At 51.6% G+C, this 24,093-nt stretch overlaps 9 protein-coding genes across 9 annotated transcripts; 5 read left to right on the top strand and 4 right to left on the bottom strand.

Annotated features, from left to right (window-relative positions):
• Positions 1-65: 65 nt before the first annotated feature.
• LTS14_010375 (uncharacterized protein) lies at positions 66-1,697 on the bottom strand (the record flags this gene model as incomplete). The annotated part of the gene is made up of 5 exons (XM_064843051.1): positions 66-1,188; positions 1,236-1,298; positions 1,350-1,416; positions 1,467-1,516; positions 1,606-1,697. 5 exons carry the CDS (start codon positions 1,695-1,697, stop codon positions 66-68), a joined length of 1,395 nt encoding a protein of 464 aa, XP_064689355.1.
• Positions 1,698-2,817: 1,120 nt separating this feature from the next.
• Positions 2,818-4,405, top strand: LTS14_010374 (uncharacterized protein; the record flags this gene model as incomplete). The annotated part of the gene is made up of 2 exons (XM_064843050.1): positions 2,818-4,152; positions 4,205-4,405. The coding sequence occupies 2 exons, from the start codon at positions 2,818-2,820 to the stop codon at positions 4,403-4,405; spliced, it is 1,536 nt and encodes a 511-aa protein (XP_064689354.1).
• Positions 4,406-6,202: 1,797 nt separating this feature from the next.
• LTS14_010373 (uncharacterized protein) lies at positions 6,203-7,462 on the top strand (the record flags this gene model as incomplete). Its single annotated transcript, XM_064843049.1, has 3 exons — positions 6,203-6,271; positions 6,321-7,286; positions 7,337-7,462. 3 exons carry the CDS (start codon positions 6,203-6,205, stop codon positions 7,460-7,462), a joined length of 1,161 nt encoding a protein of 386 aa, XP_064689353.1.
• Positions 7,463-8,964: 1,502 nt separating this feature from the next.
• LTS14_010372 (uncharacterized protein) lies at positions 8,965-10,068 on the bottom strand (the record flags this gene model as incomplete). Its single annotated transcript, XM_064843048.1, has 3 exons — positions 8,965-9,299; positions 9,347-9,800; positions 9,850-10,068. The coding sequence occupies 3 exons, from the start codon at positions 10,066-10,068 to the stop codon at positions 8,965-8,967; spliced, it is 1,008 nt and encodes a 335-aa protein (XP_064689352.1).
• A 3,246-nt stretch (positions 10,069-13,314) lies between these two features.
• On the top strand, positions 13,315-14,556 carry LTS14_010371 (uncharacterized protein; the record flags this gene model as incomplete). The annotated part of the gene is made up of 1 exon (XM_064843047.1): positions 13,315-14,556. One exon carries the CDS (start codon positions 13,315-13,317, stop codon positions 14,554-14,556), a length of 1,242 nt encoding a protein of 413 aa, XP_064689351.1.
• A 2,396-nt stretch (positions 14,557-16,952) lies between these two features.
• Positions 16,953-17,979, bottom strand: LTS14_010370 (uncharacterized protein; the record flags this gene model as incomplete). Its single annotated transcript, XM_064843046.1, has 2 exons — positions 16,953-17,483; positions 17,539-17,979. The coding sequence occupies 2 exons, from the start codon at positions 17,977-17,979 to the stop codon at positions 16,953-16,955; spliced, it is 972 nt and encodes a 323-aa protein (XP_064689350.1).
• An 833-nt stretch (positions 17,980-18,812) lies between these two features.
• LTS14_010369 (uncharacterized protein) lies at positions 18,813-19,498 on the top strand (the record flags this gene model as incomplete). Its single annotated transcript, XM_064843045.1, has 2 exons — positions 18,813-19,282; positions 19,351-19,498. 2 exons carry the CDS (start codon positions 18,813-18,815, stop codon positions 19,496-19,498), a joined length of 618 nt encoding a protein of 205 aa, XP_064689349.1.
• A 1,394-nt stretch (positions 19,499-20,892) lies between these two features.
• On the top strand, positions 20,893-21,521 carry LTS14_010368 (uncharacterized protein; the record flags this gene model as incomplete). Its single annotated transcript, XM_064843044.1, is given in 2 exon segments — positions 20,893-20,904; positions 20,919-21,521. The coding sequence occupies 2 exon segments, from the start codon at positions 20,893-20,895 to the stop codon at positions 21,519-21,521; spliced, it is 615 nt and encodes a 204-aa protein (XP_064689348.1).
• Positions 21,522-21,779: 258 nt separating this feature from the next.
• On the bottom strand, positions 21,780-22,963 carry lad1_2 (L-arabinitol 4-dehydrogenase; the record flags this gene model as incomplete). Its single annotated transcript, XM_064843043.1, has 4 exons — positions 21,780-22,285; positions 22,348-22,724; positions 22,786-22,829; positions 22,883-22,963. The coding sequence occupies 4 exons, from the start codon at positions 22,961-22,963 to the stop codon at positions 21,780-21,782; spliced, it is 1,008 nt and encodes a 335-aa protein (XP_064689347.1).
• Between the last annotated feature and the right edge of the window lie 1,130 nt (positions 22,964-24,093).

The following is a 24,093-nucleotide window of genomic DNA, read 5'->3' as shown; positions in this document are numbered from 1 at the left end:
CACGATGTACGCTACGAGTGTTTCGGTGCCCGTTATACTCTCCGAAAACCATTTCCAAGCCTTTATCAAGACCGGATTTCCCATGACGAGGAGGCTGCCTGCCCGGAAGGTGCAATGCGCGAATGCGTCATTAGAAACATCTGCAGAGACACGCGCAAGAATGGCCCAGACGCCGCCGTGACGTGAGCTCGTAAGATGCAGTAGACGCAACAAATGCGTCTCTTTGAGCCCCCGATTGAGATATCACTTATCACCAGCCCACTTCCTGACTGCACCGAATGCCCTACCCCTTGCTGTCCTTGCTGCTGATCTCGTCTGCCGCCTTTCGGAACGCCATCAAATATTTCGGGTTCGGCACGCCTACGTCGCTCTTCGCCCGCTGAAGAGGGGATGTACGAGAGGGCTTCCTGGTCGCACGGATGACCTCCTGCGGCGAGGTGGGTTGAGCCCAACGCTAAACCGCGGTGGAGATTGGTCCGCTTCTGGACCGGTCCTGGTGTCTTGCGCTCGGTGCTGCCAGTCCAGGTTTTCGCAGAAGCGGAAGCGTGTCGCCACGATCTTATACTTGTCACTGGCCCCTTCTCGGCAGCGTCGGAATTCCCACATGATCGGCACGAGGTTTCCGTCCGAAATGAGCGATTTCGAGACACTCTGCGGATACAGCACTGTCGCACGCCCTCGCAATCCTTCCACTTCCGCTTCGCCACTGCCCGTTCGTTCTCGCTCACATTGGCGAGGCGGATCAAACCAAGCCCGCCCAAATTCGCAACCGCCTCTTGCTCGAAGGTCACGTCCCGCACAGTGCCGGAGTCCCTATTGCGAACAGTGAATGTATAGGCTAGGACCTCGCCCTCCCACGCCCGAACGCACTGAGGCACGACGAATCTCTCTGGAACAGGTCTCATTGCGCCACACCAGGGCATTGACGTTCCATTCAACTCGATCCAGCGTTCGTTGAGCTTCATGTCCACGTCTTTGAAGGGGAGTATGATGCCATAATCGTCCCATTTGTTGTACTCTGCAAAGATCTGTTTGGCGGCACGGAACGTGGACTGCATACGAGCTCCATCTCTCAGGCGCAAAGTAGCTTCTTCAAAAGAGGGCAGCGACCGATGTACATCCGGTCGATAGTCCTGTAACGGAAAGTTCACCGTGCGCAGATGCAAGTCACTGACACGGCGATCACTTCTGTCAGCCTCAGCCTGATTGATCGCAAGCAGAGTCCCTTCGCCTACAGTACCAGACAGTTTGCGACAAGCTTTTCTGTCGATGCTGTGTCGTCCTCGGCCTCGAAAGTGCTGATTCGGGTCAGTGGTAATCCATTACAAATCCCTATTTGCCTGGCATACATTACGAAGGTTGCCTGATCGCCCCTTGACATACCACCGCCCGCTTTGATCAACGCTTCCCGAAGCCCTGGCAAATTCTTTCATCAGTTCCAGCAACGATGGGTACGGATGACTTACAGCTAGGCTCGACCGCAGCAGCTGGCTCTTCCGTGCACGCCTTACAGAGTCTGTGATGGCTTAGCATTTATGGATCGAAAGCCCCTTGGATTCATACAGCCTGCCTCGGCAGTCTTGACTGCCGCGCGTTGGAGCATACTCGTATACGTAGTAGGAGAAGCTCAGCACATCGTCGTAGTCTGCTTTGGCAGTACTGCTGCCTATTCTATTTTGGAGCTTTCTTACCAGCATGGTGAAGCGATAAGGCAGGTGACTATGGGTTTTTGGGAAGATCCGAGCTTAAGTAAGTGTGCTTCTGCGCGCGGCCCGTGAGGTCGCACGGACCTGGACGTATGGTGGAAATGGACCAAAACTGTCAACAGTCTCCCATACATCCGATAACCATTGCAGTGTCATCTTACTGTGGCTTACTTTCGCTATCTCGCATCGTACCGCATGGTACAGTAGCATGTCCCGTCGGAATGGTGCTACCGAGCCTGTAGGTTAGTATGCATGGCGCGAGATGGGGAACACAGCAGTATTATGGAGCCACCTGAGGGAGTCTCCTCGCATCCATGCTTTCTTCAGCAGTACTGAAGCCTTCATGTATATCCATCCTCCTCGAGCCGCTTCCTTCTCTCAAAGGGATGCGTAGATGAGCCTCTTCTTTTCGATCCTGGTGTAGACGCGCTACCCGGCTTCGACATCTCAGCTGCAGGCCACTCGCGGAACACCGCCCAATGTGCCATGGGTTCACGAGGCGGTGGAGGTTGGGATATTGCTATTTCGCGCAATTGATCTTATATATACGATTGGCAAGTGTGAGAGTTTCGTCAAACCTATGGTACGCGCTGTTAGGGGGGAGTAAAAGCTTCAAGCTCGAACTACGGATCCGAGGAGCATATGAGCTTTGGTCGCCTATACTATAATTGAGCAATTGGATACATGTACTATGGACGTATGCTGTCATTCGTAGCAGTATTGAGTCTATGTCGAAAGGGCATGCCAGTGATCTTCGGCTATGACATAGCCATAGGGATTGAAGTGATGGGAGGCGTGCTAAGTTCGGGAAATCGGAGACGATGTCAGACCCGGAACTAACGGGAGCCCGGGGCAAAGGAGAATTAGCAGGAAGGGACGGCAGCCCAACTTGTTCCGCTCGGAAACAAGTACGCTCCGAATGCCGAAGCAAATGCGCTTTCCAACTTATGTATATTGATCAGGCGCTCGTCACAACCTCAAACGTCTGAGCAATTCGGCGACTGAGTAGTACTATTGTCACTTGCAGTAGACAATTTCTTGTCTTGTGCATATTCAAAACACCTTGCTGCATCTTCGCTTAACTTACACCGCAGCCTGAACTCTGGAAGCTATGCTGATCCAGACCGTCCTTCTCGGCATTCTTGGCCTCTTTGCCCTTCGTCTACTCGTGCTTTTGAACTCGGCTCTGAGTCCTCATCCTGGCCCTTTTTGGGCCCGCTGGAGTAAAGCCTGGTACTTCATACGAGTCTGGCGAGGAAGTTTCGAGCGCGAGAACGTAGCTCTTCATCAACAGTATGGACCCGTGGTCCGTATAGCGCCAGACTGGTATAGCATTGACGATCCTAGCGTCGTCAAAAAGATATACGGACTAGGCACAAAGTTCACTAAGACGGCCTGGTACAATGCGTTTGCGCCCCCACGATCATGGCACTTGTTCGCCGACAGGGATGAGAAGCGGCACGCGGGAGAGCGCAGGAAGTACCAAGCGATGTATTCAATGACCTCTATGGTACACTACGAGACTCTCGTCGATGAATGCGCAGCGCTATTTGTGAAGCGTTTGGACGAATGTGCGAAGGGTCAAGAAGAAATCGATATGGGCCATTGGTTCCAGTGCTATGCATTCGATGTCATCGGCAATATCACATATAGCAAGCGTTTCGGGTTTCTAGATCATGGGAAGGATGTGAACGGTGTGATCGCCGGTCTCCAGCACGGGCTTGTGTACGGATCTCTGGTCGGGATTTACGCTCGCCTACACCCCATGCTATTTCGCTTGATAAAATTGCTTGCTGGTAGAGAGCGCAGGGGGTTCGCCCACGTCAGTCAATTTACGCAAGTATCGATTGATGAGAGACAGAGAATCAAGCAGACTTTGAAGGACGAGAGCGAAAGGATCCACAAAGAGCTAATGCAAGAACGACAACGACCTCTCGATTTTCTTGACAAGATACTCCAAGCCCACATCGAAGACCCGGGGAGAGTTACGCCCTTTGACATTATGGCAGTCTGCCAGAACAACGTAGTGGCTGGATCCGACACCACGAGCATTACTCTTTCCGCCATTCTTTATCACCTGCTTGGAAACGTTGAAGCGTTGCGAAAGCTTCAAGAGGAAATTTTCGAGCACGAGTGTAACGGTCGCTGTGGAAAGCCGTTCGTAACGTTCAAAGAAAGCCAAGAGATGCCATACCTCCAAGCAGTGATTAAAGAAGCTCTCCGGATGCATAGCGCTACTGGCTTGCCGCTTTGGAGAGATGTGCCCGAGGGAGGATTAGAGTGTTCGGGGTGGTTCATTCGTCCTGGTAGCGTTGTTGGCATAAATGCATGGTCTGCTCATTACAATCAAAATATCTTTGGCCACGATGCGAACGAGTTCAAGCCTGAAAGATGGATAAACCGGGACAAAGAAGGATTGCGGGCTATGGAAGCTTATTGGATGCCGGTAAGTCTGTCGTTGCAACAAAACCTAGCTTTGAATGCTAAGCTCTCAATAGTTTGGATTCGGTGCAAGGACTTGTCTCGGCAGACACATTTCTATGCTTGAGATTTCGAAGCTGATTCCACAATTAATTAGAGATTTCGATTTCGGACTCGTCAAATCTGGAAAGCAGTGGGAGACTCGCAACGCCTGGTTCGTCAAACCAGTTAACTTCATGGTCAGGGTGAAGAGTCGAAACAATAAGTGCGCTGAGTAGACATAATCTAGAGTACACAGGGCGGTATCGTTAATTAGAGATCTTGAGAAGGGACGACCAATACACAGGCTAGGAAAGAGCTTTGCCTTTTCGCTGGAGCGCCATCCTGTTGCTTCAGAGACATGCAGTATATTAGCAGATCGTCTAGAGATCATACGCAAATGTACAGTTGCACGTGATTCACGAATTCCTCGCATAACAATAACAACTTCACCAAGGTGCAGCTCAACAACTACTAGATGGAACCTCTTCATCTTGGGGACATAGAGGGCCCTAGATCCGAGCTTGCTGATGTCTCTCCTCAAAGTCCTCAAGGTCCCTACTTATCGCTTAGGTCGTGCTGGAAGCTTATCCGCCTATGTGACGTATATGCTCTTCGACCAGACACGGTAACGCTTTCTAGAAGACAGTTCAGCTACCAGCAAGCAGACCACGAACCAAACACGATAGTCGTGCCGCCTACGCTGCGTCCTGCTGCAAGATTGCCCACAAGAACATGGACAACAATAGCAGCATCTTCCCCAGCCATCGACCATCGATAACTAAGACACCGGGAGGACGAATTTTTCGAAACCGCATGGTTACTCGGAACCTTGACAGCTGGCCATCTCGCGATTTACGTTTCGAATCTGACATGCGGGGCAAATTGCTTACTTAGCATGAGATATGTAGTGAAGAGGATCCGTGAAAAGGTAAGAATGCTTCGGCTCGCTATGGCAAGAGCATGTATCAAGCGTGCTGGAGTGTCCAGACAGTTTGACCTACCTAAGGTTGCCTCTATCAACTGCATCCACTTCGCGCATGGATCCCCGCGAAAATAGTTGCTGGAGGGCAGACGCATCCATCTAGAACCTAATACAGACTAGCTCGATATTCTGACCGACGTAGGAACGACCGTATTTTGGTCGATCGTCGGGTGACATCGACCTTATCAAATCCCGCTCACGAAATCGAGCTTGATGGACCGGATCAAACGTGCGCGGAGTGCTTGGCCAGAACTCCAGTCGAGAGGAGTAAACAGCCGAACAGTACTAAATGCATTGGTCCAAGTAGCCAATACCTGCGACATGTTGCCGAAACGCTGTCGAATGTCTCAATGCGCCCGGCACCATAATGCACCATCCTGGCCGTCTGCATCTGCATCCGGGCGGAAAGCATTGCTATCGAATCGAGAGGTAGGGGACCAACACATTACACGTCATACACTGTCTAGAGGGCTCATTCGGATTATGATATCGTGACACGCATGCGAGTACGGCCCATGTCACCATGATTCGATATGTATCTAGCTACCTCCCTAGCTTTCACTCCCACGTATACAGGAAAGACTACTGTTCAGACCTCCAAGCCATCATACAACCTTCACAGAATCTCACAGCATCAAAGCCACCATGGTTCTTCCACACTTCGATGCCATCCTCAACTCACCAGACCTGTTCTCTGCATGTCTCGGTCTACTGTTACTCTATTTTGTTCTCAGCACTACCGCAAACATCCGCAGACTACATCAATTCAAGGGACCACTACTCGCTAGTTTTTCTGGCTCCTGGCTCCTCTGGCAGAGCTGGAGAAAGAACGTTTACGAAGCTGAAAAATCTGCGCTCAGGAAATATGGGAGGTTATACCCATCTTCCATTGATTAATAAGTCAACTAACATAGCTCCCACAGGATCACCAGCTCGCATTGGACCGAATCTCCTGGTCACTGATGATCCGGATGTTGTAAGACATATCAATGCCCCAGGTTCTAAGTGGTGTCGATCTTACTGGTATGAGGCTATGAAGATGGATCCCAGAATGGACACCGTATTCTCAACGAGGGATGAGAAGGTGCACGCAAAGCTCAAGTCGATGGAAGCTGGTGGTGTAGGTCCCTTACGACAAGTCCAATTGTCCAGTAGCTGACTGCTGACAGTACAATGGCCGCGACGCACCAGGGCTCGAAACCGATATCGATGAGCGAGTGAAAGAGCTCATCGACCTCGTCGACAGCTACCACGGCAAAAGTATGGACTTCTCCGTGACGGCTAGATTCTTCACCCTCGATGTTCTCAGCACAGTTGCTTTCGGCCGCAAATTCGGGTTCATGGAAGCCAACGAGGACTTGTGGAAGTACGACGAAGCGAGTGCAGGGTTCATGAGTGTGATAGAGTTAATGGCCAACCACCACTTGATCTATCGCATTCTAGCATCTCCAGGCATGCAAGCTTTGGGAGCGCCTAAGGTTACGGACAAGAAGGGCACTGGTCCCGTGCTGGCTTTCGCTCGCAAAGCTGTCGCTGAACGCTTTGAAAACCCCCACGATAAGCGCGAGGATATGCTAAACTACTTCAAGGTAAAGGGCCTGAGTCAAGTGCAGATGGAAGCTGAGGCATATCTGCAAATCATCGCTGGGGCGGACTCGACGACCACTATCCTTCGGTCGATACTGTACACACTGGTTGGGACACCAAGCGCATATATTGCTTTGCGCAAAGAGATAGACGATGCTGTCGAAGCTGGTGCCATATCGACACCTATTGTGAAGTATCCCGAGGCGAAGAAGTTGCCTTACCTGACTGCCTGCATCTGGGAAGGTATTAGAATGTACCCACCTGTCTTCGGACTCAAGACGAAGCGAGCACCGCCTGGTGGCGAGACGATCAAGGGTATCTATTACCCAGGAGGATGCGATCTGGGCATGTGCGACGAAAGGATGATGCGAAAGAGAGATATCTTCGGTTCAGACGCTGACATCTATCGACCAGAGCGCTGGATGGAAGCGGATCATGATACCTACATCAAATACATGCGAGTCGTTGACATTGTCTTCGGTGCTGGCAGATTCGTCTGTCTTGGTAAGCATATCGCCATGATGGAGCTTCACAAGGCCTTTGTCGAGGTAAGTCTCCCGTATACGACCGTGATAGGGTTCTTGCTGATCGTGCGCAGCTGTTCCGACACTTCGATTGGGCCATGGCTCATCCAATGCAAGGGATTGAGTCCGTTGCACAGTTGACATATACTCAGAGGAACATGGACTTGGTCGCGGTCAGGCGTGTCTTACCAATAGCCTAGTAGATGTACGTGGAAGCAGGAGGCACCATCATCACAGCAGTATGTTCTGCAAAACCACCACGGTTAGCACTGTTCCCAACCACCCTCCTTCATCCATCATCCTCGTAGCACCAGAAGTGGCCATGTAATCATTACACATAGCAGCCTGCATCATCCCGTTGCTATCGATATGCGCCTAAGTGCAACTCAGGAAGTCGGCTTCGTTACGTGCTTCGCAGTACTGCCAACAGCGATATTTTACCTGCACAAGACCGGCACAACATAACATAAGGTTCTGCAGAGGGTGTCTTGAGCATGAGGTAGGCCGCAGAAGAGGTTCTTCTCCTTGTCCCAATCTGGTGGTTTGGTTGTGCCTGTCACGAAATTGCTTGCATAGGGTGTGGGTAAACGTTTGTCAATCTTAGTGGAAGATGAATGTGAGTACGGTGGACTTGGCTTACTGGTCCAGGGTTTGGTGGTGTTCATTGGTGCTTGTGATCAAGACAATGGACGAAGGGTGTGGGCTCGATAGACACCTTCGACTTTGTGGCCGGGTTGTATTTGATAAGGGAAGGTAGTGTTCTACTTGCTTCAATATGAATGACTGCTCGGCGCATAGATACCTGCATTCTTCCATGGAGGTGCATCATCGCGTCTAGTTGTCCAATATTGCAAGCTCGTGTGGCGTCGCGACAACCATAAATCGGGTTATGTCTGTCGCAAACTGTTGGCGCTTACATGTGAGAGTCGGGCCCCCAAATAGCGCGCTTGTTAAGCGAGGTAATGTCAGTCTATACGGTTACTTGACTGTATAGCAGTCGATGTATGTGTGCAACGGCAGGTGAAGCTGCTGTCGACTTCACAGCTTCGGCCTCGGGAGCGCCCGGGATAGTAGCTTTACAGCACGTGCAGAGTATCTTCTCACAGGATCACCACCTTCGAGCCTTCCCAGACTTGTTCCTGGTTCTCATTTTCTTTGTTAAGCAAGCGGAACTGTAACACTTAAGGTCCGAGACCTTGACACATCAAGTTTATGTTAAACTCAAGGAGGGTTTGGCCGGTCTTCGTACTACATAGTAGACAAGGTAGACTACAAGCCACAGGAAGCTTCAATTGAGATTGTTTCACTAGACTCTCCACGCTTCGTGGTCACTTAACCTAGGTACTTTCTTTCGAGCCCCAAGTCCTTCCCCTGTCAGGCTAAGAGTCTCCTGGGATGGCTCTAAGAGCGTAGGACTACAGGGCATCCTAGCCGCGTTAATTGCAGGCGATCTCTATCTCTTTACAGTATCAATTGAGGAGCCTCCTCATCGTGTATGTAACACATGTAGTGCGCTCGTGTCGTGGCCAGAGAGGGTAATCAGTCGGAAGGGTTGAATTTGTGAACAGTCGGTACCGCGGTATTCTTACTCACTAAAAATCGAGCTGCAATAATCCAGGACTTTATAACTCCAAAATCCATTCGAAAGACCTCCAAAACCGTCGGGTTACAACAAGACACGGTTCTCTATCAAAGAGATCTATTAAGGACCAGTGTAAGATGTACCACCTTCTGCTTGCCCGTTGCGAGTTATAAGAGCGTACAGCAGTTCGGTCGGGTTAGTGCTATTCTGAGTCAGCGCTACAGCGCCTAGACTCGAGCCTAAGGACCACGTTGCCGATAGTTTGTAGCCCAGAGAAGCCACGTTTAGCAAATCCAGGTCTGATACGAAGTCGGTAATATTCTCACCATAGTATAAAGCACGTACGGTCTGGTTGTTGATGTTCTGGTAGAAAATATAGTCCGTGCTGACACTATCGGTTGTCGCTGCGATATCGGCTCCTTTGACAATGCCCTCGTTTGGTGGTGTTGTAGCTCCTGTTACGCGTTAGGGCGGCCTCATTTCAAGGTAGACTATCGCATACTCGACTGCCAAGAAGCCATGTCCGGATTCGTATAGTCCCGTTGCCATTGCTGCAGTACGCTTGTTGACAAGTTCCGCATGTAGACATGATTCGTAGTATTAACCAGCACGCAAGCAACGCCAGTGCTTGGATCGCTTTGGGGGAATAGGGTCATGGTATGCCAGAATGGTAGCCCCGTTTGCTCCAGAAAGTCAACGCCCAATTCTTGAATGACGCCGCTCGTGGAGCCTGAGAGATCAGCGGCGAAGACATCGAAATGTGTACCTCTCTTACCGTAGTACAGACGAATACCATTCAGCCCAATATCTTGTGTATCTGCGATCGCAGCAAGCGCCAATGTATTGGGCAGGGAGGTCGCGTTCGGCAGCACATGGTATGGTTCCGACCAATTACTGCCACTAGTAGTATTCACGGTTGTCACCAAACCAATGCCGTCGAAGAAGAAGAGCTGACGCTAAAAAACCCGTTAAGCAAGGTTATCCCAAACCGGAATTGCGACTTACGACTGTCGTGGAGTTCATCGTATACGATATTGCCGTTAAGGGAGAATTACTTGCCACGTCGTTCGTGACCACGTGTGTGTTGGAAATGTTATGACCCGAGGTTAACCACAACTCATTTTCCCACTGGTTCTCCAAAACAGCGCCATCGATGTCTACATAGTAGGAGTATAAGGTAGAGCCTCCCGCCGGACTTAAGAGCGCAAGGCCCGTTTGATCCATCGCTTGAGTCTGTAGGAAGGTTGGCCCAGAAGTCGAAATATTGGACAGCGTTGCTCTATGTGACCGTAAGTCCTTCTTGCAAAATCACGGCTTCAAAGACGATTTGAAAGGCTTACTGCTGCATATTTTTCCTGCGGAAAACGCTGCCCAGCACCCCACCCAGAATTGCAGCGATCATGATAATCGCCACAGTGGCTACGACGAGCCAAATGAAAGAACTTCTGTTCAGTCCGCATTTTCGTGCTCTGTTGTTCACCCGGCCAACCACATCTTCCTCTACTTTCACTTCGTGTGTCGCAGGCTCTAAAACCTCTGGTGCCTGTGCGTCCTGAAGATAACCGTAAGGGCGTTGATCGTCGGATACGATCTTCTCCTCACTCCTTGAGATTGGCGGCGGGAGGTAGTGCTCGGGTCTATTGAGAGATGAATTGCGAGCTAGAGGGCCTCGCAGTCTGAAGTCGGGGATTACCTCAAGGCCGTCGTATATCGCAACCACATGCGGGCCTGAGTCTGCCTGCGGTCTACCCTTTGATTCCATGAGGACACGGTTGGAGCAGAGATTGGACAGAATGGCAGCTGAAGAGAAAACGGACTGAATCTGAGCCCGTACCTCCACGCGGAACGGCTGACTAGCAACTAGGACTCATTCAGACATAATGCCTGTTCGCCAACCGGAAGAGGTCTGCTACCTCGGCTAGTAGTTGCCTGCAGTAGCTGGAGAACGGCGCTGGCTTACCCTCGAGCTGTCTCTTTTAATAGCTCGTAGTCTTTTACCTAAACCTTTATGTCATGGCCCTCTGCGGAGAGGCTCAGACCAGGGTCACGTGCAGGGAGCAGAAACCTCTAGTGCTCACCTCAGGTCACGTGCGGAGTGAGGCAAGTGAGCGTGGCTCGCTACACTCACCAAACGACGAGCACAGTGAGTGTCGCTAATACGATCGTCGCATGAGAGCGAATCTCCTTTTTTTATAGCGATGGCCTTACGCCGAGTGATCAGGAGTTTCGTGCTCAAGCTCTCCGCTGGCTCCCATGAGTCTTCCCACCTCACCCCCGTAAAAACGCTTGCCCTTTCTGCGCTCCCTTTTGATAATCCAATCGACTGCCCGCCGAAGGGTGTTGGACTAAGTGCTCGAACTGTTTAGATGCTTTCCGTGTGGCTCGGGCTTTCCTTGGGTGGGATTGGGAGCGACTCGTAGGCAACATGCAACGTTTCGACTGAGGAGATAGACTTGCATACTGCTTATCAAGAGGCGAATGGGACGATGAGGCTTTGGGACATTATCGGTGTAGTAAAGGTTATAGGTCGCAGGAAAGTCCCGTCCATCTCCAGGGTCTTGCTAAGCTCTTCGGTCGCTCGCTCTCTCCGTTTCTGAAGCCTCTCTTTGATCTTCAGCTCCGCTAGACGAGTCCGTACGTCTGGAGAGCACGCCTCTTCAATCATGTACGTAGGCTTACTAGGAATTTCCAGCATTGTGACTAGCGTGTATCAGGCCCATGTACATTTACACGCTCAATGCGTTCTCTTGCGAGCCCTTCCTGCTGCGAAACTGAAGGCATAAGAGATAAGAAAAGGAGGGCAAGCTATGCTGACGCTCCGAGCTCCCGCGTGATTGCAAGCGAAAGGATTGCTAGTCCATCTTAAGAATGATACTGTCCAGGTTGGAGAAACAAATGACAAATAGGTCGTAAGTTCCGTTACGCCTGCTACTTCATAATCCCAACCAATAGATAAGCAGGTAATAGAAAGGCGTGGCTGTCAGGACCTTGTCCCACAACAGTACCCGAGGCACGTTGCCTGCGTTCCTGGCTTTATCAAAACGCCCCTCGGCTCTCGTGCGTGGCACAGGCATCGAAACATGGGCTAGCGAAGTCACCAAAGCGATTCACTCACCAACATTGGGGGAGTAAAACTTATCAAGTCAAGGGTTTAGAGCCTAAGTTGGGCTCGCGACACTTTTTACAAGTCAAGCCTTGGGGCGTGACGTCGAGCTGGCGAAACCGTCACCTTCAAGAACGCTGATAACAATTCGCCGCGTCTAGTTTGATGGTCGACGCACGATGGCGATTCTGATGAGGGGCGTACACTCAGGGTCGTCAAAGATGCGACTTCACGGAGTATCCTGTCATGCATGAAATGGTTGGCCCGGAGAAGGAGGAGCTATTCTCAGCAGCCTCGGAAGCCATTGACTTCAGCTTTCGAATCACCCGATTAGGACACGCGGCCCGCTCAAATGCGGATTGACACAATATCTGTCTGATCGACGCTTATGTACGTCTTGTGTCTACTGAGCGCAGGCCGTAGCAAAAGGTATTGACTTTCTTGATTCTACCTGTCCTTGTATATCCTCTCTACAACCTTCCAAAACTCATACTGTCGGTAGACGGAGACGCGCGTACAGGCTAGCAGTGCTCACAGACACCATGCCGGGCATGGTTGTGGGCTACCAGAATCCTAGGTGCATATAGCTTAGCTTGCTTTGCCGCCTTAGCTCTGATGACGTTCCCTAGAGGAAGAAGAGGCGTAGCGGATTCCTGCAGTCGGCATGCCGTCGTGCATGAGTCGAAGTCATATCGTCATGCAGGAACGTGGAGGACAGCATAGAATGAGGGGTTTACGTTGTAGATCTTGGCGAGGATCAGTCCATCTCTTTCAAGCTCAAGCAGATCTCTAAGCGCTTGTACGCCGTTACATCACCTCGTGGATATATGTGCGTAGTAGCTCGTGGAGCTGTTGAAAGCTCTCAGATTGTACCCTGCAGCTTCACGCGCGCAGGGTCCGAAACCTACACATACACAACGCGCTGAGTTGTCGAGCGCCATGGAAGGACCATACCTATCTCCAGGCAACCCATTGACTTTTCTATCGTAGCATTTCGGACGAGAGATACCAACGGGAGAATTATCTATTCTTGGATGGCCGAGCCTGTCCACGACAGCAGGGTAGTAAGCTAGGTGAAAGAGGTCGTGAAGAACAACCTGCGCCTGGCAAACTTGGAAGCTGACCGTATCGTTTCATGGATACACGCCGCAGCAGGTCAGGATCAGAAGGACCGAAGGATCAGGTTACATTGAAGGATTGTTTGGATCGAAGGATTCGATGGATCCAAGGATCCAGGCATCGGATCGGATCAGGTGATCGAATTAAGCAGGCCTCATGCGTCAAGTCAGCAAGTGAAACAGCTGTCATCATCGACGAATCTTACCATTCCAATTCTAACGATGCACAAAATATCTCGAAATACGCCCATGAAGCATTCCGAGGTGCTAAGGAAGCAGTATATCAACAAAGACTTGAACAGACTTACGATTACGGATCTGTTGGGCCTCTTCCCACGGCCAAATGACCCGAGCAACCCAATTCTGTCACCTCTGACGCGAATGGGTTTACCGTCAGTGGTGGGCGATACGTCTGGGTTCGTCTCCAGGGAAGAGAAGGACGTCCAAAAGAGGCGATTATCAGCAAAGGCTCTCTTGGAAGGCCATGGTAGCACAGAAATTCTGTCGACTGGAAGTCGCGGATCGCCTACAGCCTGTGTCGCTGAATCAGACCTTCCCCATCTTGCACAGAACGACACTACACGACCAACGACAGGTATGCGAGACGGATGTCATGACTGCGACGCGAGCACTTGTAACGCCCCAGCCAAGGAGAAGCATCCATCGAGAGTGACTGGCGGGGCCTCAACGCCTAGGAGCAGACAGTGCTGTGGAGCTTCTGGCGAAGCCGTCCACAATCAAGCCGTGCAGGATCATGTTCCGTACAATCTACGCTCGTGTTCAGGAGAGCGATCAGTACTCGCGGGCCAGATGCTAGGAGCACGAAATGATACCCCCAATGGTGCAATGGCTGGTGATGCTGCGGACCTCTCTGCGCTACCTAGCAGCATCGGACAGTACGCGTCTGAGCTGGGCCCCTCACAGCTGCAAAGACCGAAGGTGTCCTCACGCTCATCACTTCCAGGAGATCTACGGACGACCCTGTTGCTTGAGCAAGACAACGTTACAGGGTCATATGGTTTTGGTGATGAAGATAGGATCATCAGTATACCTCTCCTACCAGACATCAAAGGGCCAATACGACCGACGCGCAGAGTCCAAGCTAAGAGCAGCATTCTTCGAGAGGATACCTCCGATCCGCAGTCGGTGCGCTCAGACCTCATTGGGTCCACTTCTGACTTATCGTCACCTGCTGTCGCCAGAAGAGCTACACTAGGGGGTGATTGTGACCCTTTTGCTGCGCCGATTGGGAAGACCAAAGGGTCGCTGAAACTGGCCATCAAAAGGTCCTCCGGGCACGCGGAGTCTCAGTCTCTCAAAACGCTCGGATACGGAGACCGCACAGCTAGTGAGTTAACCAGTCGCTTTCCTACAGACGCCTTGTACATGACAGCCGTGACCGAGCAAGAAATGGCTCTTCTGGTCATGATGCGCTATAAGCGTGCAGTGATGAAGAAAATCTCCTCTGCAGAAGGCTTGGACTTGCTTTGAGCGAGAGTGAAGGATCCAGCGATTGCGACGGGAGCCTGGTACGGACTGTGCTAGCCAGATGTCGCCAGGAAATTGCGGTAGAAAGCACAATTCTGAATGCAGAAGAGTTACAGATGCTGTCCTTTCTGCTTCTCCATCGAAGTTGTGTCGCTTGCAGCGATTGCAGGAATCGCATACCATCTTCGCATATGTCTCTCCCTCATTACAACATGCGACGATGCAGTTGAGAGGACTTCGAAGAGGTTAGCACATGCATTGTTGCTTCTTCGGCAAATACTGTACCCCGCTGTGTCATCCAGCTCTCTGATGCTACGCTGAGACTTGCAAGCATCACTTCAAGCTCATCGAAGCAAAGGAAATAGCGGATCAGGTCCTTCTACATCACCTGCGCCTTGGATGAAAACTGACCGGCCAATTTGGCTTCAATGAATGCCAACTACGCCAGACTATGGGCGGCTTGCAAATACTCTCCGCGGACAAATTGGACCCGTTCCCGCGGTGGCTGTCGCATCCGGAAAGAGGTGGCAGAACCTTGCATTGCAGTATACGCTCGGCAGGGACTGGTGAGATTCCTTCCCATACGCCCATAAATGCAGCTGCACAAAGGAGCAATGGGCACGCTTGACAGCGTCATCCCTACATCGGCATGTTGAAGACGAATAGGATGGTCAACAGCTTGTAATCCATGTCTTCCCGGAGTGTGCCTTCTATGCCATCTTCCGCGGCCATCTGATTGAGCGTTGGTTTGGAGTCTAGACGGTTGAAAATTAGTTGGACCCCGCGCCAGGCGATGGCACATAGAATCAAGCAATGAGTGAAGAGATCATATCAGTTGTGCATGATACAGTGGAAAGTTTCCGCATCCAACCAAACAGTCCATTAAGCACTCCTGGGCACGAGTTCGGGTCTTGCGCTTAGGAAGTCTTGGCCAGTGTTATGATATGAGCTGCATGCACTACGCGTGACGTTCAGTGACGCGAGGATGGCACCTTTATGCACATTGTGCATCCTACAGATTGATGTTCACCGGCTGTGATACCATGCTTCATAGCACCCGAGAACCATTACCTACCGAGCCTTGATGTCCAATGAAGGGTACCAGAACTACGACCTGTCAACACCTTTACCTGCTTTTGTACATGCTAGCGATCAGAGAAACGACGGACCGGTTCAATAGTCAAGGGTCTCCAGAACGATGATGTTGCAGCTGTGAGATACGTATGCACTCATGAAAGTCTGTGAGTGGCATGATCAGCATTGCTTCTCAGTCGATGCACCTTTAGCATACTTCCTTGAAGGTGTACGCACAGTGTCGCTCAGCTGCGCTCGCGCGACGGACGATCTTCCGTGTTGCACCGTATCTAGCGCTGGATCATCGTAAAACACATTGACCCGTAGCGACATGCGTTGTGCACAGAACATGCGAAGGTTTACACGCGCCGTACCACTTGACCAACAGGTCCGATATCCATCACGGAAAGGCACCAAAGCGCCCCATATTTCCTACGCAATCGACCGAAATCAAGGAGGCATGGTTCGAAAAGATATGTCATGCGCCACAATAACCCTCATGCCTTCGTTGACTTTGCCTTGAACATCATGAACCCTTACCCAAGTGAAGTGCAGACTGTTTCTTCTTCGATTGTAACCAAAACTTTGTTGCTTGCGGGCGCTATATGATGCTGACACAAAACGCAGGCTACTGGCATCAGCATGGCACAGGTCAACGTTTGGTTTATTGACCATTGAGGACGCTACCAGAACTTTCTCAGCAAGCACATGCAAACGCGCAACAGCTCTACGAAGTGCGAAACTTGACTCTAGAACATTCATACTGCACCGTTATACCATGGATATGACCTGAACACTCTCTTACGAGACGCCACAAGTTAGCATCGCGAGTAGGTGACTTAGATACCACGTTTGTACGTCTATCACTCGTGTCTTAGGTTATCCCACACCAAATACACGCTCCAGGCGGTGGCAGCTCTACACCGTAGATGCCTATCTCCACGCATTACTCTACCGTACCTGCCATCTCGTTCTACTTTCTCTGGGTAGATTGACTTTTCAAGTAAGCGGCAAGTTTTCGCCAGTATGGCTTTGTAACTATACCGTGAAAGGGGGATGTTATTGGCTACACAGAGTGCCTTTGTGCAGCTTGGTAAGGCGATGCGTGTAACTACGAAGGGATTGCTGTATTGGATAAACAGGTGCTCCTCTTCCTAAAGGCTAGTCACACAAATCAGAAGGGTGTCGTTCTCTTTTCCGATCCCCTTTGCGATTCTTCGCTTCCACCCTGCGGTTAGTCCATGAGCAGTAGCTCCTCCTGTCTGGATCTTGCCCCTGTGCTCTTATAATCTTGGCCCTGTTGAGTGCACGCCACTCAATCTTGCTCAATACATACCCTCAACGCTTATCTTCTTTCCAGGAACCGACAGCATATATCCTTCCCCTGCACTCAACGCATCCGTTCCCCGTGAAGGTGGTACGTACGCATTAGCATCCCCTAATCGCTGAGCCACAAGACCCGCAGACCCAGGATGTCTGAAGCCACGCTCCAACTGACGTTCGTAGGAGACTTGTCTGAGACGCTGACCCTCCGCGGGCGTAAGACGAAGGTAGAACTCGATCGCGACAGTGTGGATCCAGAAAGCCAGCCATCCAGCAGAGCCGAAGGTGATGCCAAGCCCAGCTCCTATCTCTACTGGGTTGCCGTTAGGAAAGCCAGCCTTTACAAGGACTTCAAGGGCGTTATCTTTGCCTTGGAAGAAAGGCAGACATCCGGGGTAAAGGTTGATTGTCATGTCTTGGCCAACGATGGAGGCTATCTGTGCACAGGGTCGGCTGGTGTAGAAGCCACCTATTGAGCTAATTATCAATGCCGCCAAGAACATGATGATGCGGAGGGTGATGATGGAAGAGAACTATTTCTTAGGTTAGTACTTTTTGCAGCGTGGGTTTTTGGTCGGCTTGACATACGTATGCCCATGCCCTCATCATCCAAGCACGATGTTGGTCAATCTGCAATCTCTTGATATTAAACCAGGCAAAGACGTATGCCACCGTCGTTGAGATAACCAGGACGCCAGTGAGGATCCTCGTTGCGATGTCGCCGCCAAAAGCATGCTGCGCGACAACGAGAACACCAGCATTTGCGGTTAATGACAGCAGAATAACCAGGTATCCATTGATCCGGTGGAATAGGATGACCTTGTGTCTGATCGCTGGTACAAACTGGAAGCACACCAGAACCCCAGCAGGTAGGATACAGAAGAGGTGCAGCATCATGCCAATCTTGAACGGGTTTTGGAGGTAGAAGTAGCATTCTCCTGGAGAAGCGCCGCTAGCGCCATGTACTCTCGGGTTGCAGAATATCCCGTAGAAGGAGAAGTATTGGAGGCGAGCTAGGGTAAATCCCATGATATAGCCGATTGTTAGGAACCCTTTAAAGCGTCAATTTGGCGATTACAAAGGATGTAAGCTGACGAAGACTCACATAAGACGAAGTTGTATCCCTTCGAAAATCCTATTGGATTATAAACTTTGCGCATCGCAACAACAAAGCTGTTCGCTGGACTTTGATTGGAATTGACCATCGTGGCAGTCTGGTATACAGATTGCAGAGACAGCAAGATCGAGCGGTTTCGAAGTGGACCAAGTTTGGACAACTGACGGAACGGTCTTGGGAACAGAACATGATGAGATTAAGATCCTGACTTCGGCACTATAAATAAAGGCTTCCATTTCATCAAAGAGTTACGGCCGCGTTGATACCTGCAGAGGACCGCGTGGCAGGCGGTGCATTCTGAGGCTTAGGACTATAGGGGTCCAACGACAGCTCACAACAAGTGAGCATACGGCCGTTGAGAAGAGTCGGGATAATTCTAATGCGATTCCTACATGTGCGATCAGCTCACTTGAAAACGCCATCCTTCAGGATTCCAAGCCTCTGGCAGGCACCAATCAGCTCGAATCGCAAAGACACTGCTCGCGGAGTGGGGTCTCCACATTCTCTCAACGATTGAGATCGGATAGCGAGAGAATAGAATTAGTTGCCCCGGACGTTGTACGCGTTTCGCAACATCGTCGTGTAACGTTACGGCCATAAGAGACTTGGGCGAGTGTTGTTACAGTCGGCGCGATCTTCTTCCACCGCAGCATGATATTTATAACAACGCTCGATGTTTGTCTTTCAAATTCCCAGTTACGGAAGCGGTCTCCCATTCTACACTTTGACGAATCCAACCGCCAGAATGCGTCTTTCCACAAAAAGTGCTCTCCTCTCGCTGCTCGCTGTACCCGGGACTATAGCAGCGAATTCCTACAGCCTCTTCTCAGGAGCAGACAGTATTGACTTTGACCTCACGAGCGCCAGCAACAGCAATGCCGGGAATGCGGCCGGAGTCCCATGCCCCTGGACCAAGCTTACGCCTCTTTCCCACGAACAAGTCGTCACAAACTGGTACGCCCTCTGGGCCGGCAACTACAGCTTCCTGAGCAGCACCGTGATGCCCAGCATTGAAGTCTACCAAGACCGCTTCCCAACAGGAAACGGCTCCGCTCCACTCCGTATAGGCAATGCGTCCGCGTTTCTGGAATTCATAAAGCTTGCTAGGGCAGACTTCGAGACTTACGCATTCACCGACGAGTTCCATTTCGGGGTCGGCAATGTGATTGCGCTTCGTTGGAAGTTAAACGCTACCTTTGCCGGGTCGAGCACAGCGTACGTTTGAACGACAGCTTTGGCTCTTTCTTCTATTATTGACATGACTAACCGCTGTTTCTCATCAGGAAACTTGAGAGAGGCTCCCACGTGGCTTATAACGGCACCGATATCATGCTCCTGGACCCTTGTTCGGGCTTGGTGCAGCAGATTCTATCTGCGCAGGACCTCATTACCTATTACCATGTCCTCCAGCAGCCCCTTGGGACCGTGTAAGCTCGCAACAAGGAAAGACCTGTAGAGATACAAAATGTGCAGAACCCGGAATGATAGCTGTTGAATTTCTTAGCTCTTGTGGAATAATGAGGGTTTCCCTTGTGGATTACATTTACTTTGCCATAGCAGTCTCCGCATTCTAAAGTTGACTCCCCAGCCTTCACTCAGTAAGTTATTCTACATTTCGATTGAAGGGACTGAATGCAGATCTCGTTTCCACCTGGTTCAGAGTCAGTCTTGCTTGTGCTCCCTTCAGTCCAGACTCGCCCACAAGCCAAGGTAAGACCAAGACCAATCCTCATTTTTGTCTTACTTGCGCTCTCAGTCTTGCTAAGGCCTCTCATACACCTGTCTTGCCTCATCTTGCCTTGCTTAGCAGAAGGCAGTGTTGGCGGCCGTCTTGTCGCATTAGTGGTATCAAGTCCCTGCGTCACTCTATCGCCTTACTCTTGTTTGACCAATACGGCTTCAACTGAAGATGTGTCAGCGGTGGAAAGTGGCGTCAAAGACTCGGATGTCGTTGAGGAAGGCACTTACATCCTACAGACGTTATCTTAGCGAGCGAGGTTCACGTTGCCTTACGACGGCCCTTTATGGTGTCTCCCCGATTACTACACGCTCCCTCGTATTCATGTCCAAGTGTACCCACTCCCTAATAACTTCCCAAGAACCTCGTCGCCCGTGGCCAGCGCTGTGGAGCAAGTCAGACGATAATCGGTTGCCGTGGCTGGAGTGAGACGCTCCTCTGTGCCTGATTTGACAGCGTCAGTAGCCAAGACCACCATCGTTTCAACGTGCCCGATGAAGCCGCGCTTGTAGGCGTGTTCGTCCGAGAGATCACGGCGGGCTATGATGAGAGACGATCGCTCTTGATCAAACGCTGATCTCAGCAGCTGGGGTGTACCACCTCTGGGTTAGTTACAATTGTGATTGCCAGCTGCAGCTGCGGTGAAGATGCCATATACTATTCGGCATGGAAGAATGGGTTGGACGTGGAGCTCGAGGGGTGGCCGCCTTTGGTAGTGCCCAGGATAACGTATACGACTTGACCTCCGCCAGTGGGATTGCGAATTGCTTGAGCCCCGGTCAAGCGAATTCGCTTTGAGTCCAAACCATATCTCCAAGGAAGACTGTCCACAGCGATTTCCATCAGTCACTCGAAGCTATACTTGTTACTGGGGTACTCCGGCTAGTGCAGCTCGGATGCTCCCCCCAAATTACTTACCAATTTCGCTTCATTTCCAGGGACTACCAGCGAGGCACCAGCACGGCCAAGGTTGGTCAATGCTTCTTCATGAACTTCCCTTACGGCACGACGATGCACAGCAAGCTGCGAATAGAGCCGCCATTGAACAGAAGCATCAACTCCCGGGTGATGATGCAGGTCTTGAACCATGTGTTGGAACGTAAGACTGGGTAGAAGAAGTTCTTACTCGTCACTGAGCTCGACGTGACCGAGAGCTTCGCCAAAGCCGCGCTGATGGAGCTGTCCGCGCACGCCGAGATGAGGCTCGACGACATCCAAATGGTAGCGCCAGGTGTCAAAGCCATGCCGAAGGAAGAGCAGATTGACTGGTGTGCGCTAGCGGACGAGCTGCAGACGTCGTGCGCCATCAAGGATGCCATCGAGGAGGCCGCGAGCTCCTTCGCCCACCTCACAGCAGAGACCTGCACCATGCAGCCGCTAACGCTGATGTCCGAGCTGGAACGCCTGAAAGCCCGGCACCAGGACTTCTTGATCTTACGTCCGACCGGCTACCATGAGAACGGAATCATGTCCGGCGTCCACATCCCGCTGTCTTCACAACACTTGGACCAGCTCCTGTACGACTCTGCCCCAGATGAGATCCGCGGTGAAGCCTTGAAAACTGCCCGTCTGCAGCGAGACCGGGTTGCTACCGCAGTGGCCGGTGGTTGGCTTGCCGGTGGATCCTTCGACAGCCGGATATGGTGGGGAGATCAAATGAGGAACATCTACTTTGTGCCGTTGTTGGAACGTGCTGACGAGCGACCAGCTGCCTAGGCGGCGTTTCTGAGTGGTGAGCAAAGATACATCTTGTCTTGAGTATGTTGACTGACAACGCCAGCAGACCTCGGACGGTACGATGGATCTTTGCTGCAAGCGTTTAGACTTGGCTACCTATGTTAGTATATGAGATGATTTAGTATCGGAAAGTGTCCAAAAGTTTGAGTATACTGTGTTAGTACTACTTGTAAGATTAGATGAGACTGTTCCTTATCCGAAGCGTGATCTTCGTCCAGACGTGCAGGTTCATTGATCCTATTTATCGCCCTCCTCCATGCTCGTTATCATGACCTTGATCCCACCCTGCTTAGGATCTGCCGCAACCCTGAACGCATTCACGGCGTCTTCCAGCTCGTATCGGTGAGTCACAAGCTTCGTCAGGTCCAAGACGCCACCCTTAAGTAACCGTATCGCCCTTGGCCAGGTATTTGCGTATCGGTACTGGAATTGTAGGTCGACCTCCCTTGTGCTTAACCGCATGAATGGGATCTTTATCTCCGGCTTGCCAACGCCAGTCACGAAGACCTTGCTGCCAAACTTCGCCGCATGTATTGCTCCAGAGATCGAAGACTCAACGCCCGTACACTCCACAGCCAACGCCGGCTCTACGCCGTCCGCCAGCTTCACTACAGCCTCTGCGAACTGTTCTGGTGTGTGGCTGAAGTCGACCTTGTGTGTCCTTACGCTCGGGCAAAAGTCCTCGGCGAACTTCAGCCGGCCCTCATCAATATCCGTGATAACATCGGTTCTGCGCCAGCCGCCTTGATGCATGCTAGAGTTACGAGCCCTATAGGTCCGGCGCCGCATATAAGCACGCTGTCACCCAGTGTGACATTCGCCCTTTGCACTCCCGCCAAAGCCACACTTAGCGGCTCCAGCAGCGCGCCATCCTCGTAGCTCATGTCCCCGATCTTGTGACACCACACCGCCGGGTGGTTGACATATCTCCTGAGTAAGCCCGGAATTGGCGGCGTCGACTGGAACTCGATTTTCATGCAGCCATTGTATCGGCCCGTCAAGCAGGGCTCGCACTCGCCGCAGATTATATTCGGCTCAACAGCCACGCGCTCGCCAATCTCGTGCGTTGTGACCGAAGAGTGCTTGGCGACTATGATGCCGGCAGACTCGTGGCCTAGGATATGTGCGTCTTCTACGACCATGGGCCCGATGCGGCCAGCGTGCCAGAAGTGCACATCGGAGCTGTGTATACCTCAGTACTCGTTATGCTCCGCCACTATTGGCTGTCATTGTTCCTGCTTACCCGCAGATGCCAGTGCTCTTAATAGCCACGGTGACCTCGCCAGGCTTCAAAATCTCGCCCTTCTCCACTCATCCTTGCTAGGCGATGCCTCGCCAACCCACAGATCGTGTGCCGGGTTAGTGTAGACGCCAATATTCGCTTTCCAGGGCGCCACGGTGGTGGTGGAAGTCGAAGACATGTCGTCGTGTTTCTGACAGCAAGGAGCGTCGCAGAGCATAGCAGACAATACACACCACTAGGGACGAAAGAACGGCGTATTGGCATACGCCGCAGGCAAGTGTCGCAGGCAGGGCGAACGCTGTCACACTTTACCTTGCGAAGACGACAGGATTGAGACGCATGCTCGCGTCTCGACGTCTCTTTCCGTCGAGGATAATAATCCGATTCTAGACCGACGACGAGCTTCCGCCACTTAGAAGGCCTGTCTTTAGCGGGACTCGGGGATCTCGAGCTGCGATCGGGCGACATGTGAGTATCGTACATCGCGTCGCAGGCTTCCAGACTTCGGGCAAACGAGTGCTTGTCCGAGATCAGCACCGCGAAGTTCAGCACCGTCTACCAAATACTTCTGACTACACGGCGTCACCTCCCACAGGTCTACAAATCGGAAGGTTTTCAACAGCTGCCCTATGTGGACGGGATGCAACCCCAAGGCCTGCCGTCTTTGCACTCCGCGCTCCTCCCATGCACATTTCGGAACACCTGCTCGCTGAGTGGAGCTTCTTGGCGGCATTCCGCCCCAAAGTGAAACATTCGGGGAAAACGACTATTCCCCCGTGGACTGCACGGCGCGCCAACCGAAGGTGAACCGGTCGTTGATCTTTCATGGCCATTTATTGTATTTATCGTCCGCATCTGACTCGTCAAAGCGTAGGAGCGCCTTCCAGATATTGACGTAGCTACGGCAGGTCGGCTTCTGAAGCGACACTACTAGCTGGCGGTCTGAGGCTCGAGGCCGCTGTAGGAAGCTGTTAATGCGGACCTGTTCAAAGGCCTTGATCCGATCCTCGCACACTGCGCTCCGCGCTGCTCCGACAAATTCATCAAGGGCGTCACATATCATGAGTCAGACCCGCTCCATAGCCGGATCCGGCAGGTACACTAGCGGAGCGGCGTCCAAAAGGGCCACGCCTTCCATGTATCGTGGCCACCGATTCAGCTCAAGCCAGGGCGAAATCTGCTTTCCGGCTCCCAAGGCAGTCACTGGGCCCTCCCGAATGCGCTACTGCTCCTCCTAAGTCGTTGCCGGACGTGTTTTGTAGGTGTGAAACTCGTGCTCTCACGTTTACCAGCGACATCCTCGAATGT

The sequence above is a fragment of the Recurvomyces mirabilis genome, assembly GCF_035927965.1.
Source record: "Recurvomyces mirabilis strain CCFEE 5264 chromosome Unknown scaffold_41, whole genome shotgun sequence".
NCBI lineage: Eukaryota > Fungi > Ascomycota > Dothideomycetes > Mycosphaerellales > Teratosphaeriaceae > Recurvomyces > Recurvomyces mirabilis.
Note: the sequence above shows the minus strand (reverse complement) of the source record. Positions and strands in the feature narration are given on the sequence as shown.